The sequence below is a fragment of the Spermophilus citellus genome (assembly GCF_964194105.1).
Source record: "Spermophilus citellus genome assembly, chromosome: 1".
NCBI lineage: Eukaryota > Metazoa > Chordata > Mammalia > Rodentia > Sciuridae > Spermophilus > Spermophilus citellus.
Genome location: NC_138182.1, coordinates 144,597,561 through 144,621,974, shown reverse-complemented (window position 1 = coordinate 144,621,974; position 24,414 = coordinate 144,597,561). Strand labels below are relative to the sequence as shown.

General features: G+C 36.7%; 1 protein-coding gene across 2 annotated transcripts in view; it reads right to left on the bottom strand.

Moving 5' to 3' along the window:
• Positions 1 to 218: 218 nt before the first annotated feature.
• Positions 219 to 24,414, bottom strand: part of HSPA4 (heat shock protein family A (Hsp70) member 4) — a 47,062-nt gene continuing 22,866 nt past the window's right edge. For both annotated transcript variants that reach the window (XM_081292344.1, XM_081292345.1), the window contains 12 exons: positions 18,754 to 18,830; positions 16,516 to 16,667; positions 15,337 to 15,443; positions 14,814 to 14,947; positions 13,627 to 13,808; positions 12,526 to 12,615; positions 9,750 to 9,902; positions 8,400 to 8,525; positions 6,017 to 6,124; positions 4,120 to 4,239; positions 2,508 to 2,669; positions 219 to 2,335 (listed from right to left, as the gene is read on the bottom strand). In XM_081292344.1, the coding sequence (XP_081148470.1) occupies positions 2,132 to 2,335; positions 2,508 to 2,669; positions 4,120 to 4,239; positions 6,017 to 6,124; positions 8,400 to 8,525; positions 9,750 to 9,902; positions 12,526 to 12,615; positions 13,627 to 13,808; positions 14,814 to 14,947; positions 15,337 to 15,443; positions 16,516 to 16,667; positions 18,754 to 18,830 (1,615 nt within the window). In that variant the 3' untranslated portion in view covers positions 219 to 2,131. The remainder of the gene's footprint in view (positions 2,336 to 2,507; positions 2,670 to 4,119; positions 4,240 to 6,016; positions 6,125 to 8,399; positions 8,526 to 9,749; positions 9,903 to 12,525; positions 12,616 to 13,626; positions 13,809 to 14,813; positions 14,948 to 15,336; positions 15,444 to 16,515; positions 16,668 to 18,753; positions 18,831 to 24,414) is intronic.

The window sequence follows — 24,414 nt, the reverse complement described above, 5'->3', positions numbered from 1 at the left end:
AACTGAGACATGAAAAGAAGCAACTTATCACCTTGACTGTTACTCTTCAGGGAAGAGGTCTCCAGGAGGTTAACTGGAATTCAGCCAAGAGGCCTCTGCTCAAGTTTTTTTAAACTCAGATACACAGGAGCACAAGAAAATGCGCGCGCACGCACATACACACACACACACACACACACCAGCCTGCATTATGAAATTAAGAAAACCATTCCTCTGAGTGTAAGACAGGTTTCTTTTATTAGTTTTTTCCTAAACTTGTCTCATGTTTACTGAATGTTTTTCTCAGTGTAAGAATGTGACCTGGAGTTTTAACAAATTTGGATAACGCAACTTGGAAAATGCTTGTCTGTATACAAGTCATCAATAACCACTTTCTGGCCTGCCTCCATGTATATCAAGTTGGTCTTAAAGCCTGTCTAAACAGAGAGCAAGCAGACCATGCCATCCTATTCTTAGTTTTAAACTTCAAATTCATCCCCATCCCAACACCCAAGCCCTTACCCCCCATACAAACAAGGTTTAGAAGAAATGGTCATTAAGGACTGAGTTGCATCAGACTTGACGTAATCCTGCACCAGCATCTCAAATAGCTCATGGCCTTACAGCAGGTCAGCTGGAACTCTTGCAGCAGGACGAGAAAACCGAGTTTAGGAATAGGGCCCCAGTGCTTTGGAACACAGTCCTTGTACTGTGAGGGACGCTTACACATCAACATAACCCAACTTCCCCCTCCTCTCCCAGCAATCATCTCTACAGCACTTTAGAGCTCTAACATTTAAAAACCTTTCTGCACAGAGATGGACAGAAATTTATTCCTACTATGCAGGTATAGTCTTGGTTCTAACAACATAGGGCAAAACTAACAGAGAGGCACTCTGTTATACAGAATATCAGTTATTACAAAGATACAAAACATAACCAACAAAGCTTGTAACAGTTTATAGGCAGGAGGAACCAGCTCTGGCCTCTAATACAGGCTTCCCTTGAAGTTTCCAAAATGCCTTGCTCCTATCCACACTGCCCCAAAAAGCAGTCAGAGGAATGCTTTGGTGCTCCTGACTTAGCTAAAGTTAAGGAGGTGTTACTCTAACATGGGCATATTGTTTAACACTCATTTGTTTCAGACTCATCCAGTACAATCCCGTGTATTTTTGTTTTTTAAATGATCTGTCATCTGTTTAACACATACAAACTGGCAGATTCATGACAGATATTAATACTTAACACACAAGTGGACTGTGTATGAGCCAAAAAGAACTTTTTACTTTTATCCTGGGAATTCAAACTATACCTCGAGTTTACACAGAACATCTCTCACTAACAGGCCAGGATACAAATCTTTATACCATAATGAGCAAAGATCAATTCCTCAATTTAATTTACCATGCCTATATTCAACAGTACATCTTCTAAAGAGAAAATTATTTAGACTTTGATGCTCAAGGTGTTAGTGAACAGACTTTAAAGAAGCACCTCCAAGTCTAAAATTCTGTTTGCAATTTGCTCCCAGCGAGGGGGTTCTCTATCCCAAAAGCAGCCATGCCATTTGTAATAGGAGCTCTTTCCTTGGGAGGAAGGAAGAGGGTGGGGCTGGGATGGAAAGGAAGGGTGAAGATCAGTGTGCCTTTGTTGCTCCCCTACATTAATCCACACCAGACCACGCTCTGGCCTGCTCAGGAACAGAGGGAGCGCCCACCCTAACCCCACACCAGGCAGAAAGTCTTTCTGGAAATGTCCACAACAGATTTTTGAAGCTCCTACCATGAATGTCATAATGAAAAGCCAACTTGATAGCTAGTTATAGCTTTTGCTGCAGCTCAACTTTCCAAAATAAACTTATTTTGAAGAAGCATGATTAAACATAAAAGGAGTGAAGCATAAGCTCAGTAAGACTAACTGGGCTTCTAAATAGTACCATTATGAAAAAAGATACAATGCACTTAATTTCTGTATCTAACTATTTAGAAGTCAAAATGCTCCGTACATTACCTATATCCCCCACCCCACCCCCAAATTCCCTAAAAACTGACTAAGAAATCTCCAGTATTCACTTGCTCTAGTTGATATTTAGAACAAAGTTGACAACTTAAAGCTTTATAATAGTCTGTTTTAATATAAACAATTGTAGGAATCAATCAATGTCCATTTCAGGAAGCTTCTTGTCTGAATCCGAAGGCACAGCTGTGTCTGCACCCTGCTCAGCAGCCTGAGGGCCTGGGCTATCTCCTTGTCCGTCCACTGGTCCATTCTGCTCTGCATTTTTTTGTTCCTCTTTTGGAGGTTCCACTTTGGGTTTGGGCTTTGAAATTATAGGGTTACACATACTTGTCAGCTCCTAGAATGGAAGAGAAAAAATGGTGTCTTAAATTTTCATATGACATGCTAAACCCACGTTCACCCTTTCTCTCTCAATCCCCAAACCAAAATGTGACAATGACAAATGTCACTTGAGGACTATTAGTACCAACAAAGCTGACAAGACTTAAACATTGAAAGTCATGAATTACCTTAATTTTAGCTTCAATCTCTTTTGTCTTGACAACAGGATCCATGGTCAGACTCTGCTTATTCTGCAGATTCAGCTTGTTATTCATCCACTCCATCGCCTCATTGGTGCTCTTTTCTACCTTTGCCACATCAGCAGCATCCAAATGGTCATACTGGTCCTCCTATAACCAACCAGCAGGTAGTCAGATGAGTATCAAGGCATAATACCCACGTCCCAAAAACTGCATAGTTCTTCACCATCTTTTAAACAGGTACCATCTTTCAAAAACTGAAGCACTTTTAGCACTAAGTAGATAGTAAAAAAAAACTTTAATTGTTTAAACCTTAAGGAAAAAGATTTGAAGGCCAAGAATATCTATAAAAAGGCAGCTAAAAGGCTTCATTGATATAAACGATGCACATTTTATGCAAAATCTTCTGAAAATAATTTACACTTTAATAGAAATGAAAGCTGAGGTTTAAACATGTTACTCTGGAACAAAAATAATAATTAAATATAAATTTTTAAAGATCTTTCAAAGAAAAAATGTTTGGTTTTGTTTTTTTTTTTTTAAGAAGTTTCTTGGGCTGGGGATGTGGCTCAAGCGGTAGTGCGCTGGCCTGGCATGCGTGCGGCCCGGGTTCGATCCTCAGCACCACATATCAACAAAGATGTTGTGTCCGCCGAGAACTAAAAAATAAATATTAAAAATTCTCTCTCTCTCTCTCTCTCCCTCTCCCCTCTCTCACTCTCTCTTTAAAAAAAAAAAGAAGTTTCTTACACTAACAAAACAACAAAAAGCTGGAGTAGGGCTAAGGATAGAACTCAGTGGTAAAGGGCTTACCTGACACACATGAAGCACTTGGTTTGACCCCCTACCACCACCAAAAATAAATAAGTTTAAGTAAGTAAGTAATAAATAAATGGAAGAACCTGGAACACAGTAAGGTTAAAATGCTAATTTTGGAGTAAGACTTTAGACTGAATCTTAGCTGTTCCCAATCATTTACCTGGGGTCCTGTTTAAGGAAGGTGAGGCTTAAAGTTGTTGGAAGTTACTTATAAATGTTGATAAAACCACTTATATGGACTCAATAGGCTATTTATGGAGTGTATATCATAAAGTACTCAAAAACTCTTTTAATAAATTAACTGTCGACACAGGACATCTGCCTAATACACAAAATCACAATGCAGATATGTTCTCAGGACACAGCATCTTTTTTTAAAAATACCTTTTATTTTATTTATTTTTTTCTTATGTGATGCTAAGGATCAAATCCAGTGCCTCATGTAGGCAAGTGCTCTACCACTGAGCTACAACCTAGCCCCCAAACAGAGAATCTTAAGTCTAATGCAGAAAATGCATTTTATAGCAAAAAAAGGAAACTAAACAATACTTCTCAACCCCAGATTCCACCTACTAAAGAGAAGCAGCAAATCCTATAGTTTTTATAAGAGTCTATAAAACATTACACAATAAAACATTACACAATAACATCTAAAATGAAAGAAAATATTGTTAAATGAGAGTTGAGAACAATAGAAAAACTGGCAGGTAAAATGTCTCAAATTGTGACTACCAAGGTAAGTAAGATTAGAGAAAGGGAGTGGGAGTGGGGTGCGAAGTACCTTGTTTTTGAAAGAGCTGATTATTTTCATGTACTGCTGAATCTGTTTCCCTAGTTCTTCAAATAATTTTGGTCTTTCTTCAGATTCCTGAAACCGTGTCTTAATAGGTTGACCTAAATTCTTAAAAAAGAATAAACAAATTCTTCACAGGGAAGCTTAAATTATCAGAGTTGTATTGTTTCTATTATGACTAACATTGATTATGAGTTAAAGTACATTTATGTATATCAAGGGATATAAATATACAAGTTAGATATGCTTCTCCACACCACTGGAAATATTAGGCTGCTCAGACTGGAGCGAATATTCTTCAACATTGTCTCATGTAGAGTCAACCAGTATGTCCTAATTATCAAAACACAACCAAAAATTACTTGCCTCCTAGTAGACATTGTATACACTGAATAGGAAGTTTATTGCCAAAAATGATATTTTTTTTAATTAAAAATGAGCAATACCTGAATCTGATGAAGCCTCTACATCTAAACATCACTTTACCAGACAATGTAAATACTACTGTGGAGAGGAAAATCAGCAAAGTTCAAATGGGGATTGGGGGGGAGGAGTCTATAGGACAAATGACCCAGCTCTTCATCAAATAAATAAGGGGAAAGAAAAGTGGAAGGAGAACTACAAAACCAGATTTAAGAGACATACCAACAAAATGTATGGACCAATTTAGATCCTAACTAAAACATAATCATGTATAAAACAATGGAACTTGAAAATGGAATACTGTGGTGATCTTAAGAAACTTTTTAGGCACGATAATGATACAGAATGAAGTTCTATTTTCTTTTAAATACATACAGAAATGATTCTGGATCAATCCAAACCATAAGGACATGCTTCAAAACAACTGGGAGTGAAAATAGAGATGAAAAGAATTGGCCCAAAGAGCTGAAACTATTAGTCCCTACTTTCATGTGTTTGACATCTCTCCCAGAAGACAAAGAAAATGAACAAAAAACAAAATGGGACTTCATGTGCACTCTATGCTTGTCACAATGAAATAAAACTACAGGCACTGTCCTTGAGCAATTTCACTAAAAAGAGTAATTGTAATAGCCCAGTTCCATAAGAAACCAAGTAATTCTGAGGTAAAAGCAAAAGGAAATGTTCAAAGTTTCTTCTTGTGCATTTCTATCCTTTTCCAAACAAAAGGTCTCTAACTTGGGTAGTTGTTTATATTTTAACCCTAAGGTTTAACAATTAGTTTCTTTAAATACAAAACTAGTCATTTTGTTTTTATCAAGAATCAAAACTACAGCCACACACACTGGTACACACTGTAGTCCTAGCTATTGCAGGCTGAGGCAGGGGAATCACAAGTTTGAAGCCAGCATTAGCAACTTAAGTGAGATGCTATCTCAAAAAAAAAAAAGTGCTGGGAATGAAGTTCAGTGGTATAGTTCAATTCCCAGTATTAAAAAAAAAAAAAAAAAAAAAAAAGACGGGGCTGGAGTTGTGGCTCAGTGGTAGCATGCTTGCCTAGCATGCATGAGGCACTGGGTTTGATCCTCAGCACCACATAAAACCAAACTAAAGGTATTGTGTCCACCTACAACTAAAAAATATATTTTAAAAAGAATGAAAACTACAAGTAACAACGACATAGTAGGTACCTTTGCGTAAGGACTGTATCTTACTTGTCTTTTAACTCAAGAATGCACTAAATATCTAACTCCATAAAACACTGGAAGTCAAAACTCAATTTTCAGAAAAATTATTCTGTTGCTATAAGGCTCTAAAAGTGAGGATTATAATGAGCCTAAGTCATAAGGGTACAATTCTTCAAAACATGTTTTTCAGCCTGTGCTCTCCTCCCCATTTTGAACTACTCTCCTTGAACACTCTAAAGGCTCGGGGATACCTCTGCTCTCCAAGAGTCACTTACTTTTAATTCAGCCAATTTATCTACATAAACTTGCTTTGGCTGGTCTTCTCCATCTTCATACAACCAATTTTCAGTATCTTCTAGTTTCAAGGTAAAACTGTTACGATCCTACAGATAAAAATATATATATTGTAATTAGGTCAATCAAAAACCAGTTGAGGCTTGCCTCACATGCACAAGGCCCTGGGTTCAATTCCCATCACCTCAACCAATCAATCAATCAACCAATCAATAAAAATAAAAGACCAGGGCTGGGGATGTGGCTCAAGCGGTAGCGCGCTCGCCTGGCATGCGTGCGGCCCGGGTTCGATCCTCAGCACCACATACCAACAAAGATGTTGTGTCTGCCGAGAACTAAAAAATAAATATTAAAAAAAAAAAAAATTCTCTCTCTCTTTCTCTCTCTCTCTCTCCTCTCTCACTCTCTCTTTAAAAAAATAAAAAATTTAAAAAAAATAAATAAATAAAAGACCAGTTGAGGGCTGGGGATATGGCTAAGAGGTAGAGCGCTCGCCTAGCATGTATGAGGCACTTGGTTCGATCCTCAGCACCACATAAAAATACTATATCCACTCACGACTAAAAAAAATTTTTAAAAAGTTAAAAAAAAAAAAAAAAAACACAGTTGAGGGCTGAGGTGGTAGCACAGTGGTGGAGAACTTGCCTAGCATGTTAGGCACTGGGCTTGATCCTCAAAACCACAAAAACAAATACACAAAAACACAATGGAGTATTACGCAGCACTAAAAAATGACAAAACCATGGATTTTGCCGGGAAATGGATGGCATTAGAGCAGATAATGCTAAGTGAAGCTAGCCAATCCTTAAAAAACAAATGCAAAATGTCTTCTTTGATATAAAGAGAGCAACTAAGATCAGAACACGGAAGAAGAGCATGAGGAAAAGATTAACATTAAACAGGGACAAGTGGGGTGGGAGAAAGGGAGAGAGAAGGGAAAATGTATGGAAATGGAAGGAGACCCTCAATGTTACACAAAATTACATATAGGAGTTTGTGAGGGGAAAGGGGAAAAAAAAAACAAGGAAGAGAATTAAAAAACAGCAGATGGGATAGAGAGGGAAAATGAGAGGGAAGGGGAGGGGGGATAGTAGGGGATAGTAAAGGTAGCAGAATACAACAGTCATTAATATGGTATTATGTAAAAATGTGGATGTGTAACCGATGTGATTCTGCAACTTGTATTTGGGGTAAAAAAGGGGAGTTCATAACCCACTTGAATCAAATGTATGGAAGATGATATGTCATGAGCTTTGTAATGTTTTGAACAACCAATAAAAAATAAATAAAAAAAAAATTTTTTTTAAAGTTAAAAAAAAAACACAGTTGAGGGCTGAGGTGGTAGCACAGTGGTGGAGAACTTGCCTAGCATGTTAGGCACTGGGCTCGATCCTCAGAACCACAAAAACAAATAATATAAAGGTCAATCAATAACTAAAATCAAACAAAATAAATTTAATAAAACAAAACAGTGTGGCCAGGCGCCTCCATGCCTGTAACCCCAGCTGCTTGGGAGGCTGAAGCAGGAGGACCATGAGCTCAAAGCCAGCCTCAGAAACAGCAAATCTCAAATAGTGAGATTCTGTCTCTAAACAAAGAACTAAATATGGACCTGTTATCCCCTCGCCCAAAAAAAAAAAAAAAAAAAGTTGAAACACTGGTGACACAAACTGCATTGCTATATCTGGCAGTTGCTTTAAAAAAATAAAGTAGTATGGAGATGAGGGACATAGAAAATAAGGCTGGCAGAAGCTTTTTATTTTCTAGGTTCAGGGGTTACAGAGCCAAGCACAGTAGTAGAAACCTATAATCTCAGCAATTCAGAAGGCTGAGGCAGAAAGATTGCAAGTTTGAGACCAATCTCAGCAAACTGGTAAGACCCTGCCTCAAAATTAAAAAAAAAAAAAAAAAATTAAGAGGTGGGGGGAAGGTGAGAGCTCGGTGCTACAATGCCCTTGGGTTAAATCTCCAGTACCACCAAAAAGGGGGGGGGTGGGGTGGGATGGGTGACACATGCTTATAATTCCAGGTACTTGGGAGGATCCCAGGTGAGGCAGGATGATCACCAATTTTCAGGTCAGCCTCTGTAACTTAGTGAGACCCTGCCTCAAATTATAAAAAGCTCAGTGGTATTAACATTACTGGATTCCATCTCCAGTACTGGAGGGGGAAAAGAAATGAAAGAACATGTGAAATGATGTACAAAGGCTAATCTTTGGGAAATACTGTAATAATAAATACAAACTATACACCACCCTCAAAAAAAAATACTTTTAATAATTTTGTTAAACAAAGAGAATTCCCTTCTAAGACATCTAAAGATGTTCCTAGAAGACAGAGTAAAAGATTGTAGCAGACACTTACATCTTCACTCACAAACTTCTCATATTCACCACTAAGCTTGTCTCTCATTTCATACACATATTCTTCTACTGCATTCTTGGCATCATTCCGCTCCTTCTCCAGTTTATCCTGCATGATCATCTTACCCTGAGAACAATACAAATTAGATCTTAAGACAACTAAGGCAATTTCCTCTTTCATATAATAAAATTTAAAAACAAAGATCCATTCCTTCTCAAATCCTTCTAATTCTTTGAATCACTCCAACCAAAGGAAGCTGGAAGACTAGTCCTTGACAAATTTTGAAGATCAAGAAGGCAGAGCTTCGTGTGTGACTTTAGAAAAAGAGAATAAAAATATTAAGATATAGATACTCCACAAAAATAAGGAAAACAATGTCAGGCGCAGTGGTGCATTCCTGTAATCCCAGTGGCTCAGGACACTGAGGCAGGAAAATTGCAAGTTTAAAGCCAGTCTCAGCAAAAGTGAGGTGCTAAGCAACTCACAAAATGGGGCTGGGGATGTGGCTCAGTGGTCGAGTGCCCTTGAGTTCAATTTCCAGCACTCAAATCAATCAATCAATCAATCAATAAGGAAAAATTATTTGGGGCAAGAAACAATTGGTTCAGCCAGGGACAGTGGCAAATGTCCATAATCCCAATGTCTGAAGCAAGCGGGAAGAAAGTTTGAAGTCAGCCACATGAACTTACGTGAGACCCTATCTCCAAATTAAAAGGGTTAGGGATGTGGCTCAATGGTAAAGTACCCTTGAATTCAATCCCCAATATTATAAAAAAAAAAAGGCTTAGTGTCATAAGATGACCTGTTCTGATATACTATGCATGTTATATAAATGCTGAAGATTCTGCAAAATAAAACTATTCTGAGATCCAGGGATTATATAATAAGAAACCTCAATGAATTGAGTAAATGGGGTCCAGAATCCCAAATATCACATATCACTCTTCTTAAAAAGAACTGCTATGTTTTCACACTGACTCACAACAGGAGAAGAAATAAGTAAATAGTGCTACTATTAATGCTATGTGGTTTCTCCTGCTAACCAACTTCCATTACTCACTACTTTAAACATCCCAATCTCTAGGGAACAAATATACTTATAGCCCAATTTGAACAATACAACCCCAAACCAAAGACATTGTCAAGGATCTCACAGCAGAGCTTTTAGCAAGAAAGACATGGTATACAATAGGATGTATTAATTAAACTTGCCTTATCCCAAAAAATTCAAAATTATTTTATCAATTCCAAACTATCAAAAATACATATAGAGCCTCTAGAAACAGTATCTGAACATCATGGTTATATTAATTTATTAGCTCATTTTTCTTACAGACTTTAAATAATCACCTCATTTTCAATGTACAAGTTGAGCATCTCTCGGTCTATCTGCCATAACAGCTGATTCTCAATTGGCAGGTCCACAGTACTGGTCTTCACTTTTGCCTTCTTAGCTTGAGGTGGTTGGTCCATCTTTTTGTCTTTCAATCCAGCTTGAGAAGTCTAAAATAACAATAGGAACAAAAACATATACAACTTAAATTTCAAAAGCTAGCTGCTTCTGCAGTGCATGCTTGGAATTGAACCCAGGAGCACTCTACCACTGAGCTACATACCTTTAAAATTTTAGTCCTCCTGCCTCAGCCTCCCAAGTAACTGGGATTACAGCTGTGGATCACTTCTCCTGACTAGTTTCATTTTGTCATATAAAAAAAGATTCAAAGATCAGTGGCATAGTAAATGTGTACTTACTTAATGCTACTGTGCTATACACTAAAAAATGGTTATCACAGGAAGCTTTGTTATATGTGTCTTTATCACAATTAAAAATACATTTTTGAAAAAATACAAACATACACACAATTAATTTTTCTGCAATCACACAATCAACACCTGATCATTATATAAATTTTTAGGGCTAGGAATATAGCTCAGTGGTAGAGTACTTCCTAACATCATGTCAAGGCCTGGGGCTCAATTCCCAACACAGCAAAAAGAAGGAAATAGGAAAAAAAAATTCTTCTTCCATTCTTATATAAATTTAGACAAGGATTAAACTAGTGGGAAAAGGTATAAAATTTTTATGGATCAGCAACATAATGCCAATGTGATTTAGAAAATGTCTATAAGCTATTTACATTTTCACAAGGACTGACAGAATTCATTCCAAAGCACCCTATCTACAAATGGAAATCCATTTAACTTCATCTCACTGCTATTTTGAGTTTCTAAGTCAATAATCTTTTTTTCGGGCTGGGGATGTGGCTCAAGCGGTAGCGCGCTCGCCTGGCATGCGTGTGGCCCAGGTTCGATCCTCAGCACCACATACAAAGATGTTGTGTCCGCCGAAAACTAAAAAATAAATATTAAAATTCTCTCTCTTTAAAAACATAATAATCATCTTTTTTCCTCGCACTTATAAACCATACTTTTTCAAATTGCCTACTCACACTGTTTTCTTCAGTTTTTAGTAAATTTTTTGAGTCTTTTAGCTTCCTCCAGTTTTATTTTCTATGCAAGTTTTTTCTTAATATTTTTAGTTGTAGATGGGCATAATACCTTTATTTTATTTATTTATTTTCATGTGGTATTGAGGATCAAACCCAGTGTCTCACATGTGTAGGCGAGCACTCTACCGCTGAGCCACAGCCTCAGCCTCTTCTATGCAAGTTTTTATTTAAAAAAAAAAAAAAGTATCCAACATTTCCTTTGTGATAACTTTTATTACTTTATGCTTTGAAAGACTTTTTCCATCCACAGATTAGGAAAATACTCAACCTTTTTGTTTTAACTTTTGAATTTATCAGGAATTCAATTGTATGATGTGAGGCAAGACTTCAATGTCAGTTCCTCACCTCCTATCCAAATAGCAGCTGAAACGTATGTGTAATTTTTATTTCTTTCCCTTTAGAAATAACATTATGAAAGGTCTTTTAGTTCCTGAATCACCCCATGGAAGTCTACATAAAAATCCCTTCGATGCATCTCACACTGCAACACCACACTGGTAAGAAGGATGCACACCAGGCCTGACACTTTTCCTTTCTCCTCACCCACCTTACACACACACACACACACACACACACACACACACACACACACACACAAAGGGATAATTTTCTCTCCCACTACTGCACCACCACCACCTACCTACCAAAATAAAGGGGTTTTCCATCTTGGCAAAGGTCTAAGCCAACAAGAGAATCAAATCTGTGAGCATGATCTCCTCTTGTCATTTTTTTTTTAAATATTATTTGCACAACTAAAGGAAAGCAAGTTAAAATTTGTTCAGACATGAAAATGGGCAACAGCCACATTAAGGCTCTACCAAATTTAAAGTACCACAATAAGAAATTCCCAGAGGGCTAGGGCTGTGGCTCAGTGGTAGCGCACTTGCCTGGCATGTGTGAGGCACAGGGTTCGATTCTCAGCACCACATATAAATAAAAAATAAAGGTCTATCAACAACTAAAAAAAAAAGAAATTCCTAAGAGGTTGAGATTATATATTGCCATGTCAAAAGCAATTAAAAGAAATAGTGTTTTTAATGTTAAAAAACAAATTCAAACATGGAAATTCAAAATTAAGGAATCAAAGAATAAAAGGATTCAAAAATGTTAAATATTCATTGTGGGATAAATACATTTTTTACATTATTTACAAAATGTACATAAATACATTATTTGCAATATTTTTCAATAAAAAAGCAAGAGTAAGGCAGTTGACAAATCTGATTTACCTAGCAAAACTATGTCTGAGTGCTCTTTTCATGTAACAATTAGAATAGAGGTTCAAAAACCATCTTGCAAAAAGCACTTTCTAGCAGATAAAATACTTTACAAAAACACTAGAAAATCTTGCTTAAAAATTGTTCAAGTTGGGGCTGGGGTTATGGCTCAGCAGTGGAGTGCTCACCTCACACATGCAAGGCCCTGGTTTGATCCTCAGCACCACAAAAAAAAAAATAATTAAATAAAAAAGGTATTGTGCCCAACTCTAACTAAAAAATAAATATTAAGAAAAAAATTGTTCAAGTAAGTAATATAGTATAAACTACTTTCCAAGAAATAGCCTTTTAAGGCAGAACCATGTACATTACAAGCCTGCAATTCATAAAAACTCATACCTCCATTTCTTCAGATTCTGACTTATTTTCTGCTGGTGTCTGCTGCTGTTGCTCTTCAACATGTTGTTCCTCCTGGTCTACCTGCATCTTCTAAAAAACAGGTCAAATTAAATTCAGAAACCAAGAAATACCAATGAAAGACTAAGCAACCTTCATGACACACTGACAAAGACACATGCAGGATATGTAATTTCTGTTCAACTGTCAGTAACCAGAAGATCTAGGATCAAATTCCAGCTCATGTCATACATGTTAACTGAAATACAAAATTCTCCCCTCGGGAGCTCAGCTAACATTATCTGTACAATGCGGATGACACTTGCCCTGCCCTATCCTTATGTAATCAAGAGTGATTATGAATTGGTTTCATAAACCATTAAGTACTCTTAGTATACAATGTAGCATCATTTAACAGTCTCCAAAATACAATCTGCAGTTAAGTTTCTACAAACTTCTCATAAGTAGACTTCCCTCAAAAGTCTTTACTTTTCCAAGCAGTTCCTACATCAGCCTTTCCATATTCACTGTATGTGCTAGGGGAGGTGAACTTATTAAGAATACCCTCAATGCCGATAATTAAAACAATAGATTTGTACAACTGAACCAGTGGTCCCTCAAAGCCTGCAACATATTAGAAGAACCTAGGACACTTTGAACACTGCTCGTACGTGGGCCCAGCCTAGACCAACTCAAACAAAACCTCTGGGAATGAGACCCAAGCATTTGTAGTTTTATAAAGATTTAAATCTGATACACAAAGAGAATAAGACCCAATGCATAATTTCAGTAAATTAGTGTACAACCTATTCTATTTGTGAAAATAATCAATTGAGACTCAAGAACATTCTTCTATAACCAGAAAGAATCAAAAATAACCTAAGATGAGAAAAGCATGATCTGGGAAGAGGTAATCTATGTTCCATTTCCATACAGATTCCATGTAAAGATCCTCTACTGGTTAACCCATAGTAGGGGAAAAGACACTTGCAAAACTACTCTCAGCAACTCTCACAAATTTGCTCCCATGACCCCATCCACTCGTTACAACTTCTAGACAAGTTACCTCTGGGCAATCATAATTACATTAAATGTCCAGGTTACCTCTTCTTCCTTTGCATTTTGATCAGTTTCCATTGGTTCCTCATTTTCCTCTGACTTGTGCACCTCCACTAGGGATGCACTGGACACACTGAAAATGCCATGGACATTTACTCGAACTTTGACTTTCACTTTTGAACTGGAGCCATCAGACTGGGGAGTGACTTTCTGAACTGAAAACTGAGCTGAGGACATGAGACACAAAAGAGAACACACAAGAGAACAAATTCAAACATGAATACAAGCCCATACTGTAGGTTACATTCATTCCTCAATGGCAGGTCAATAACTAACATGACACTTCAAATAAGCATAGTCAGTACTCTCGGTACAATCTTACTAAATTATTAGATTTCTCATTCTTTCACATATTGTCAAGATTTTATAATTCTATTCCGAATGGAGCTCAAATGTCTCTTAATATTTTTTCTGTTCCTCTAGAACCTTATTTCAGCTTTATATGCAACAGCTACATAAATTCCTAAAGTATACACTTGTCACATTCTCCCGCTACCAAAAAAAAAAAGCTACTTTTCTTATTCCTCAAGAAATTTCCATTTCTAGATCCAGTTACTATACCAGAGTCCTATTTACCTTTTTTATTCCTACAACAATGCAAAACTATGAATTATTAGCATCCCTATTCCTATTTTACAAATGAGGAAACCAGAATAAGTTAACTTTCCACACCTTCTAAGTATCACTAAGGATACTCTGAACACTGTGCCCACATATTCTAGACCTTTACTGTATAACTCTATATATAATTTCTTTCTCTTTTCAACTAGAATTACTTCCAGACTGTAAGAGTTCCCAGAGTCTATACATGTAAAAACTCTAGCCAACAAAATTTCAAAACTCAGGATGCACTGCTACTGTAAACAATCCCCTAATGATTGTCCATGTATGTTGTTCACCTGTATATTAGAGTAAATACTGAAATTTATTTAACTCTTTAACATAAAGCATAACCACACTGTAAATTAACTGAGAAATAATGTCCACACAATGGGAGATCCAATAAAATAACAGCCAGCCAGTTTGTTCTGAAGCTGGTAATAACATTAGAAAAGGTTTTCTTTTGTCGTGTAAAATACGTAAATTTCAGAACACTGCATCTGGTCCTTCTGCCGTCCTAGTTCTCCAAGTAGATAAAAGTTCTTATCATTTCAATTCCTAACACTACTTACCTATAGCAGGATCTGGATAGGGCAAATCCTGAGGAGAGCTATAATAAGCTTCAAGAGTGAAAGGTTCTTTTCTATAAAATGTGAGGACTTTAGAGAAAGGAGCAGCATGATTCTTTGAAAAGACTTCACAGTCACTGAATGAAGGAAAAAGACAATAACATAAATTCAGGATATTCCTAACACTTTGACCCATATATTCCAAGTTCATGATTATACAATCCTAGTTTCTCTCTTCTCAGCTAGCATTATTATCATTATTATTATTCAGTTTCCAAGAAACTGTGTACACAAAGTTAGTAAAAAAATAAAAAATACACTCAATCAGCAAATAAAAGGCACCTGATTTCAGCAGGATCAAATGTAGGAAACTAAATAAGAACGCTAACTTATGCCTGTTACAATAATCACTTTGCACATTATGACAAAATATTAGATTTGTGCAAGTTGAAATGAAAAGCTATATATTACTCAAACTTAACAATGAATTAACTGTAGGTATAAATATGATTAACAAATGTATTACCTTGACCCTTCTTCAGCTGGAGAATTCCATCTCAGAGATATTGGATATGCCACCACATCAGTGATAGAAAATTCTCTGACTTTGAAAGCAGGCGACAAGATTGCACACTAGAATGATAATTTTTAAAAATTCCATTTGACAAGTATAGACTATATGAAATAACATCATTAGACCTACAAATAATCATTTCTGGAGACCGTCATAAGATGGTCATTAATAACAATGTCTGTAAACGAGCACAAACTTCTACCACTGTCAAATTAACCTATGTAATCTAGTAATTCCTTATTTTTCCATTAATCCAACTTTTTTTTTAACTGTTTTAAACTTCAGGTTTGTTTATTATCCAGTATTTTTCTTCCCAGTATACATTAAGCTACCTTGTTCCTTCTATGGGCTCTTGGTTAATCCCCAACTCTTAACTGACAAATCATCACCTCAAATATAGACAAAGATCATATCAAATTCTAGTACCTTTTTTTTTTTTTTTGTGGGCCCCCTTTGGTCTATTGGGAGGTGGGTACGTACCAGGGATTGGACTCAGGGGTACTCAACTACTGAGCCACATCCTCAGCCTTATTTTGTATTTTTTAATTTAGAAACAGAGTCTCACTGAGTTTCTTAGCACCTCAGTTTTGCTGAGGCTGGAACTGAACTCACAATTGTCCTGTTTCAGCCTCCCAAGCCACTGGGATTACAAGCGTGCACAAATGAGCCCGGCTTCTTGTAACATTTCAAGTCTAAAATTATCTATTTAGTCATTAAATTCATCTTACTATAAGCTGCAGAATAAAATTCCTTTTCTTAAAAGATGTTCCAGTTTTACACTTTTTTTAACATTTTTTAATTGTCAATGGATCTTCATTTATTGACTGATACATGGTACTGAGAATCAAATCCAGTGTCTCACACATGCTAGGCAAGCGCTCTGCCTCTGAGCCACAACCCCAGCCCAGAATACAATTCCTTTTATGAACATCAGACCTCTACTATCTGTTTTTTTTTAAATATTTTTTAGTAATAGAGGGATGCTTAGCATGTGATGCTAAGGATCAAACCCAGTGCCCCACATGTGTGAGGCAAGCACTCTGCCACTGAGCCCACAACCCCAGCCCCTCTATTACTATTAACAGATACTGTCATCTTGTTACAATGACCTAAAACAAAAAGAAAACTCACTTGTAGTGCACATCCTCGAGTGACAGCTTCATCAGCATTTAATGTTGTACTAAGTTCTTTACCAAAAAATTTGCTGATCTTCTCTTTTACTGCAGGGATTCGTGTAGCACCACCCACTATCTCCACTGCATAAATATCTTCTTTCTTTAACTCTATTTTAAAATAATTAGACATTTAGATCAAAAGAATCTTTACATTAGCATTTATAAGGGAAAGATTTTATCATGGTAAAATATTCATAGATGTATAACAAAATTACTTGCCCCGCCCCACCCCTACACACACACTCATGCACACATTCAGATAGGTATGCAGTATATGGAATCAAAGTAGATGTTTTGAGTCAAAATAATGCAGAAAGGGTGGCACATAATAGTAAGATTTAGGGAAGTATGGGCCAGAAATACTCAGTGTCCTGAAGTGTACATATCCTGTAAACTCTGCAAAGTCCCATGCAAAGAATTGTTAAAACATCAATAGACCAAACATTCAAGTTTGCTAGCCATCAAGGAGGCCTTAAAAAACTGGGTCAGAAGCTGGGTTGTGGCTCAGTGGTAGAGTGCTAACATGTGAGGCACTGGGTTTGATCCTCAGCACCATATAAAAATAAAGATATTGTGTCCATCTACAACTTTAAAAAAAAATTATTAAAAAAGGGGGGGGGGATCAGCCTTGAGCTGGCACAAATTAATAAAAGGTATTCAGGATCACATCTAGTCACTTTGGTGCTCTATCCAGAGCAAAACCATGGTACAGATTAAAACACAGATACAGCAAGGTGCAATGATGCCTATAATCCCAGCAGCTTGGGGAGGCTGAGGGAGGAGGATCACCAAGTTCAAAGCCAGCCTCAGAAACTAAGTGAAGCCCTAAACAACTCAGTGAGACCCTGTCTCAAAAAAAAAAAAAAAGAGCTGGGTATGTGGCTCAACAGATAAGCGACCCTGGGTTCAATCCCTAGTACTAACTCATACACATATACACAGATACAGTCTCCTCTCCTTGGAGGGTAAGAGGGTATATATCTATGCTTTGCTATTGTTCATTAAATACGTGTTCATACCATCTAGTATCCTGATTATCTAAAAACTACCAACAATTTTTTGTGAAGGGCTTGAAACGGGCTGGGATCAGGTACAATGTACCTATTGCCCCCATTACTCAAGAGACTTAAGACACAAAGATGAGCCCAAGGATTCTGAACCAGCCTTGGCAACATTAGAAAGGCTCCTCAAGGGCTGGGGATGTGGCTCAGGTGGTAGCGCGCTCGCCTGGCATGCGTGCGGCCCGGGTTCGATCCTCAGCACCACATACCAACAAAGATGTTGTGTCCACCGAGAACTAAGAAATAAATATTAAAAAATTCTCTCTCTCTCTCTCTCTCTCTCTCTCTCTCTCTCTCTCTCTCTCTCTCCCCTCTCACTCTAAAAAAAAAAAAAAAATTCTTTAAAAAAAAAAAAAAAAGAAAGGCTCCTCAAAGGACAAAAAGGGAAGGGGGCCTGTTTCAGTGTGGAAAGAACATATTCCTCTGTTGTGATCAAGCTAATTTAATACTTATGCCTATACTGAGCTGAAATAGTTTGCAAAACTCTGAAACAGCAACCAACACAACAGGGCACTTTAGGTAAATGTTTTGTCCAAACAAGGTTTCAGATTAATGAATATAATATATTCCTCAATTAAACCACCACCTATCTTAGCCTGAGACAAAAGTACAAGTATTCTGCTAAATAAACATGTGGGTATAGTATCTTCCTACCCTATCTTTCAGCTAACCAAGAAGCTTCACTGATAGGAAAGTTTACAAAACTACCAAGTTAGTGTTACAAAAGATGACTTCTTTTTTTTAATATTCTTTAGTTGTCAATTGGCCTTTATTTCATTTATTTATACGTGGTGCTGAAAATCAAACCAGTGCCTCACACATCCTAGGCAAGCGTTCTACCACTGAGCCAAACCCTAGCCCCAAAAGATAACTTTTAATAAACTGAGAAGTTTATAATTTTCTTTGGGTCTAAATTAAGTTTCTTAAAGAATTTTATTAGCTTTCTCTTCACGATTACCAAAAGCTACTTTGGGGAGGGGGAACACTTCAGGATAATATAAAAAAGCTTAATATGGAAGTGAAGGGTCCATTCAACAAATATTTGGAAAACTGCTTGGGGGGTGGCAGGGATGATAAGGAACATTTTCCAAAGTGTGTGACATGTACGAACAATAGAATCAAAAAATACTTACTGGCTTGTTCCAAAACACTACGAAGTGGTGGCTCCACTCTAGCTAAGAGATCATCACACATCTCCAGAAATTTGCCTCTGTTTAAAAAAAAAAAAAAAAGGTTAAATTGCATTCCTCTTTTATGTGGAATGGATGCGCTCTAATCAAAGAGAAAACTGGACTCTTCATACATTCCTGGGCAATGTAAAATGAAAATGGTACAGCCGCTTTGAAAAAAAATTTTGGCAGTTTCTCAAAATGGCGAATTCAGAAGTAAGTTATCATATGACTCATCAATTCCACTCTATATATTCATCCAATAGAACTAAAAATACAAGTTCATGGAAAAACAAATACATGAATGTTCACAAAAATAGCATCATTCATAACAGTCAAGAAATACAAACAGGGGCTGGGGATGTGGCTCAAGAGGTAGCGCGCTCGCCTGGCATGCGTGCGGCCCGGGTTCAATCCTCAGCACCACATACAAAGATGCTGTGTCTGCCGACAACTAACAAATAAATATTTAAAAATTCTCTCTCTCTCTTAAAAAAAAAAAGAAAGAAAAAAGAAAAAGAAATACAAACAATTCAAATACCTACCAACTGTATTCAGTGATAAAAATGAAACAATACAATAAAAAGAATATGTTACAACATGGAACAATTAAGCTGGGTAGAACCCAGACCAAAAAGAACATCTATTACTCCATTTACATGAAATGTTCAGGTCAGATAAATCCAGACAGAAAATAGATTAGTGTCTAGAGCAAGACAAAAGAGATAATAATAGCTATCAAGCATAGTATTTCTTCTTTTTTAGATCAGTTTTATGATTACAGAGAAAGAGAATTCCCATATACTCACTCCTTAATCCCAGCCCAGTTCCTCTACTAACACTTAGATTAATGTGGTGCAATTAATGTGGCACATTTGTTACTATTAATGAGCCAATACTGATACTTTACATAGTTTCTATTAGGGTTCCATGGGTTTTGACAAATGTTTAAGTATTCACCCATTCTGACATCATACAGAAGAGTTTCACTGCTGTAAAACTTCCTTGTGCTCAATAGGAATAAATCTCTCCCTTTCCTTCCTAGATTTTACTTTTCCCAGCATCATATAGTTAAAATTACCCAAACATTCCAGGTTACCTTCTTTCTTTTAGCAATGTGCACTTAAGGTTCTAAAGCAGAGTAATGGTAATGACTGCACAGTCCTATAAATACAGTAAAAATCACTACATAGTTAAAATAAATCTCAAAGAAGTAAAAGAACCTTACAAGAGACTACATTCCGTACAACTCCACTTATAAGTTTGAGAACAATCAAATTTAACATATAGGGGCTGGGGATGTGGCTCAAGCGGTAGCGCACTCGCCTGGCATGCGTGCGGCCCGGGTTCGATCCTCAGCACCACATACCAACAAAGATGTTGTGTCCGCCGAGAACTAAAAAATAAATATTAAAAATTCTTTCTCTCTCTCTCTCCTCTCTCACTCTCACAAAAAAAAAAAAAAATTTAACATATAGCCAAAAAATGTAGAAATATCACAAGTGATTACCCCTGAGGATGGAAGCATGAGGAAACTTTCTAAGATTCTGGTTTATCTCATGAAAAGATTATTAGCCAAAAAAAGGATGTATTTCTTAATAACAGTCTGTTAAAACTCAGCAGATGAACACTTAAAACTGAAGTGTATCATATGTAAGAATCCATCCCCCTCCCACCCATCCCCAAAAAAAACTACACAAGAATTCTGCTTAATATGAAAACTTTGGCATTGACAACATTACATAGATATCTACCATTTACTTTGAGATATGTCAAAAAATAAACTAATGGAGTAGAGAAGAATGTTTAGTTAAGTATATGATAAAAATAAGTATAAAAGTCATCAGTAGAACCTAAGTAGTGAGATAATGATGTTCATTATAAAATTCAATTTTGCTGCATATCTGAAATGGTTCCCAATTGAAACCATGAAAAGCAAAGGAGTAAAGATGATTCCAGAAAGATGGCAATAGGAGCTGGGATTGTGGCTCAGCAGTAGAGCACTAGCCTAGCATGTGCAAGTTACTGAATTCAATCTCAGCACCACATGAAAATAAAGATATTATATCCAACTGTAACTAAAAAATAAATTATATAAAAAAAAGAAAGATGGCAGTAGATCTGATAGTTGACAGTTTCTTTTTTCTAAAAAATTTTACTGAAATATAAACCACAGGCCATAGAATTCACTCATTAAAGATATAATTCAATGTGTTTTTATTTGGCGGGGGTGGGGGGTATCGGACATTCGACCACTGAGCCACATCCCCTGCCCTGTATTTTATTTAGAGACAGTGTCTCACTGAATTGCTTAGTGCCTCACTATTGCTGAAGCTGGCTTTGAATTTGCAATCCTCCTGTCTCAGCATCCCTAGCTGCTGGGATTACAGGTGTTCATTTTGTTTTGTTTTTTCAAATGTGGTGCTGGGGATCAAACCCAGGATCTCAGCCTCAATGTCTATTTTATATTCAGAATTATGCAACCATAGGCTGGTGTTGTAGCTCAGTAGCAGAGCGCTTTCCTAGCGGGTGTAAGGCATTCCTCAATTCGATCCTCAGCATCACATAGAAACAAATGAATAAAATAAAGGTTAAATAAAATATTTTAAAATGTGCAACCATCACCATTATCATTTTTTAAAGATTTTCAGCACCCTAAAACAAACATACATTGTCATCACCCTTAAATTATTATTTTTCTACCTTATACATCTAAAACCCTAGGCAATAAAAATGGTTAATCTACTTTACATCTCAATACATTTGCCTGTTCTACATTTTTCATACAAATAAAGTATACATTTTTGGTCCTTTGCAAAAGGCTTCTAACATTAGCCTTCACCCACATTTTAGTATGCATCTTTACTACATTTTTTTTAATTGCCAAATAACAGTCCATTTTATGGTCGAGCCACGTTTTCCTTATTCATCAGTTGGTGGACATTTGAGATGTCTCCACTTCAGTTCTATGATGAGTACTGCTACTATGAATATTTTGTATATAAGTTTCTTTGTGGACATTAAAAATACATAAGTGGGTAGAAACAAATCACTGAAGGCACAATTACTCATCATCAGTTCTGTAAAAGATAGCAAAACAACAGCACAAAATATACTTGAAAACACCAAAAAACCAAAACTAAGCAAGTCACTTTGAAAATAGCAGACATAGGGCTGGGGATATGGCTCAAGAGGTAGCGCGCTCGCCTGGCATGCATGCGGCCCGGGTTCGATCCTCAGCACCACGTACAAACAAAGATGTTGTGTCCACCGAGAACTAAAAAATAAATATTAAAATTCTCTCTCTCTCTCCCCCTCTCTCACTCTCTCTTTTAAAAAAAAAAAGAAAGGAAAAAAAAAAGAAAGAAAGAAAAAGAAAATAGCAGACATAATCAGGTAGGACTTGCACTCCAAAGGAAAAGTATAAAAGGCCTTGTTAAGGTACACAGGGATAGCAAAAAGTCCCATCAAAGAAAAAAGGATTACACTGAGGAAAAACTGCTGGTAAGAAAATGCAAATTGAGAACAACAGCAGTTAACTACAAAGAAAGTTGTAAGAGGAAACAGATCTCGGAAAGTTAAAAAGCTACATTTTTTAAATATTTCACAAAACATGCTCTGGAGCAGTGAAATTTTTAAAAAATGCATTTCACAATGCCTTTCTAAAGGTTGAAAAATACTTATTTCACCTAAAAATGAGTAAAAAGAATAGAATGGGCTGGGGTTGTGGCTGAGTGGTAGAGTGCTTGCCTAGCATGCATGAGGCACTGGATTCGATCCTCAGCACCACATAAAAATAAAGATACCGTGTCCACCTAAAACTAAAAAATAAATACTAAAAAAAAAAAAAAAAATACAGGGACAACAAGTACATTGGTAGTTGCCTCAAAGAGGAATTTAGAGTGACCACTAATGTGGGTACAGGGTTTCTGTTTGGAGGTGACAAAAACTTTCCATAATTAGTGACCACAGGTGAACAATCTTCTGCATATCCTAAACACCACTAAATTTTACACTTTAAAATGGTGAGTTTTATGGCATGTGAATTCTGTTTCAATTAAAAGATACAGGAAATGAAACAACAAATCAGAATTAGAAAAAATTAGAAACAAATAACATATCAGAAATAAAAACTAACTAGGGCTGGCAGAGCATTTGCATAGTATGCTTAAGGCCTGGGTTCAATCCTTTGAACTGCCCCCAAAAGGCACAGGGTGGGGACATGACACAAACCAGGAACATAAGAGCAAACAACCCCAGTAGATAATGACAAGAATAGATAATGATTGAATAGAAAATGACAAACACAGAAGACAGACAAGGACAATCCAATATAATTATATATGAGTTTCCAAAGAATAAAACCATAGCATGAAGACAGAATAGTCAATGTAATTCAAGAAAACTTAACTCAAAAACAATTATATTTAAATTTTTAAGTTCTGAAACTACTAAAAAAGAAACTCATATACCTAGCAAAAACTAATCCAAAACAGCGAACACCTAAACATATCATGCTAAAAATATTTAGACTTTTAAGGGGGAAAAAAAAATAAGCATCTAGGTAAAAAAGAACAAATGGGGCTGGGATTGTAGGTCAGTGGTGGAATGCTTGCCTAGCACCTGTCAGGCCCTGGGTTCAATCCTCAGTACCACATAAAGTAACATATGAAGACATTGTGTCCACAAATAACTAAAAAAAAAAAAAAAAGACTGGGGATGCGGCTCAGTGGTTAAGCGCCTCTGGGTTCAATCCCTGGTACCAAGAAGAAAAAAGAACTGCATATAAACCAGCAATTCCAGTCACAGGTATATGCCCAAAAGCACTGACAACATATTTCAAATATGTGTTCACAAATGCACACAGTACTTACTTATCAATACAGCTAAAGGTGGAAACAAATACCCCTCAACTGAGAAATGAAAATATAAAATGTGGCATATGCATACAATATAATATCATTTGTCAAAAAGTAAGCAATGGTCAGGCACAGTGGTACACACCTATAATCCCACTGGCTTGAGAGGCTGAGATAGAAGGATTACAAGTTCAAAGCCAGCCTCAGCAAAAGCAAGGGGATAAGCAACTCAGTGAGACCCTGTCTCTAAATAAAATACAAAATAGGGCTGGTGGCTCAGTGGTTGAATGCCCCTGAGTTCAATCCCCGGTACCAATCAATCAATCAATAAGTAAGCAAGCAAGCAAGCAAGCAAGAAATGAGCTGCTGATACACATACAGCTACAATGTGGATCAACCTCAAAAACATTATGCAAAGCTAAAGAAGTCAAACACATTATAAGATCTCACTTATCAAAATATCCAGAAACAGCAGATCCAAAGAGAAAGCAGAGTGGTGGTTGTCAGGGTCCACTGATAAAGAAGTACAGCGTTTTATTTGGGGATGAAATGTTTTTTTCACCCCATATAAGTGACTATACATTATGAATTGTGTTAAATACTTCAGAACTGGGCTGGGGTTGTGGCTCAGTGGCAGAGTGCTTGCTTAGCATGTATGAGGCACCAGGTTCGATTCTCGGGACCACATATAAATAAATAAAGATCCATCAACAACTAAAAAAAAAAAAACCATTTTTTTTAACTACTACTGAATTGGGGCTGGGGG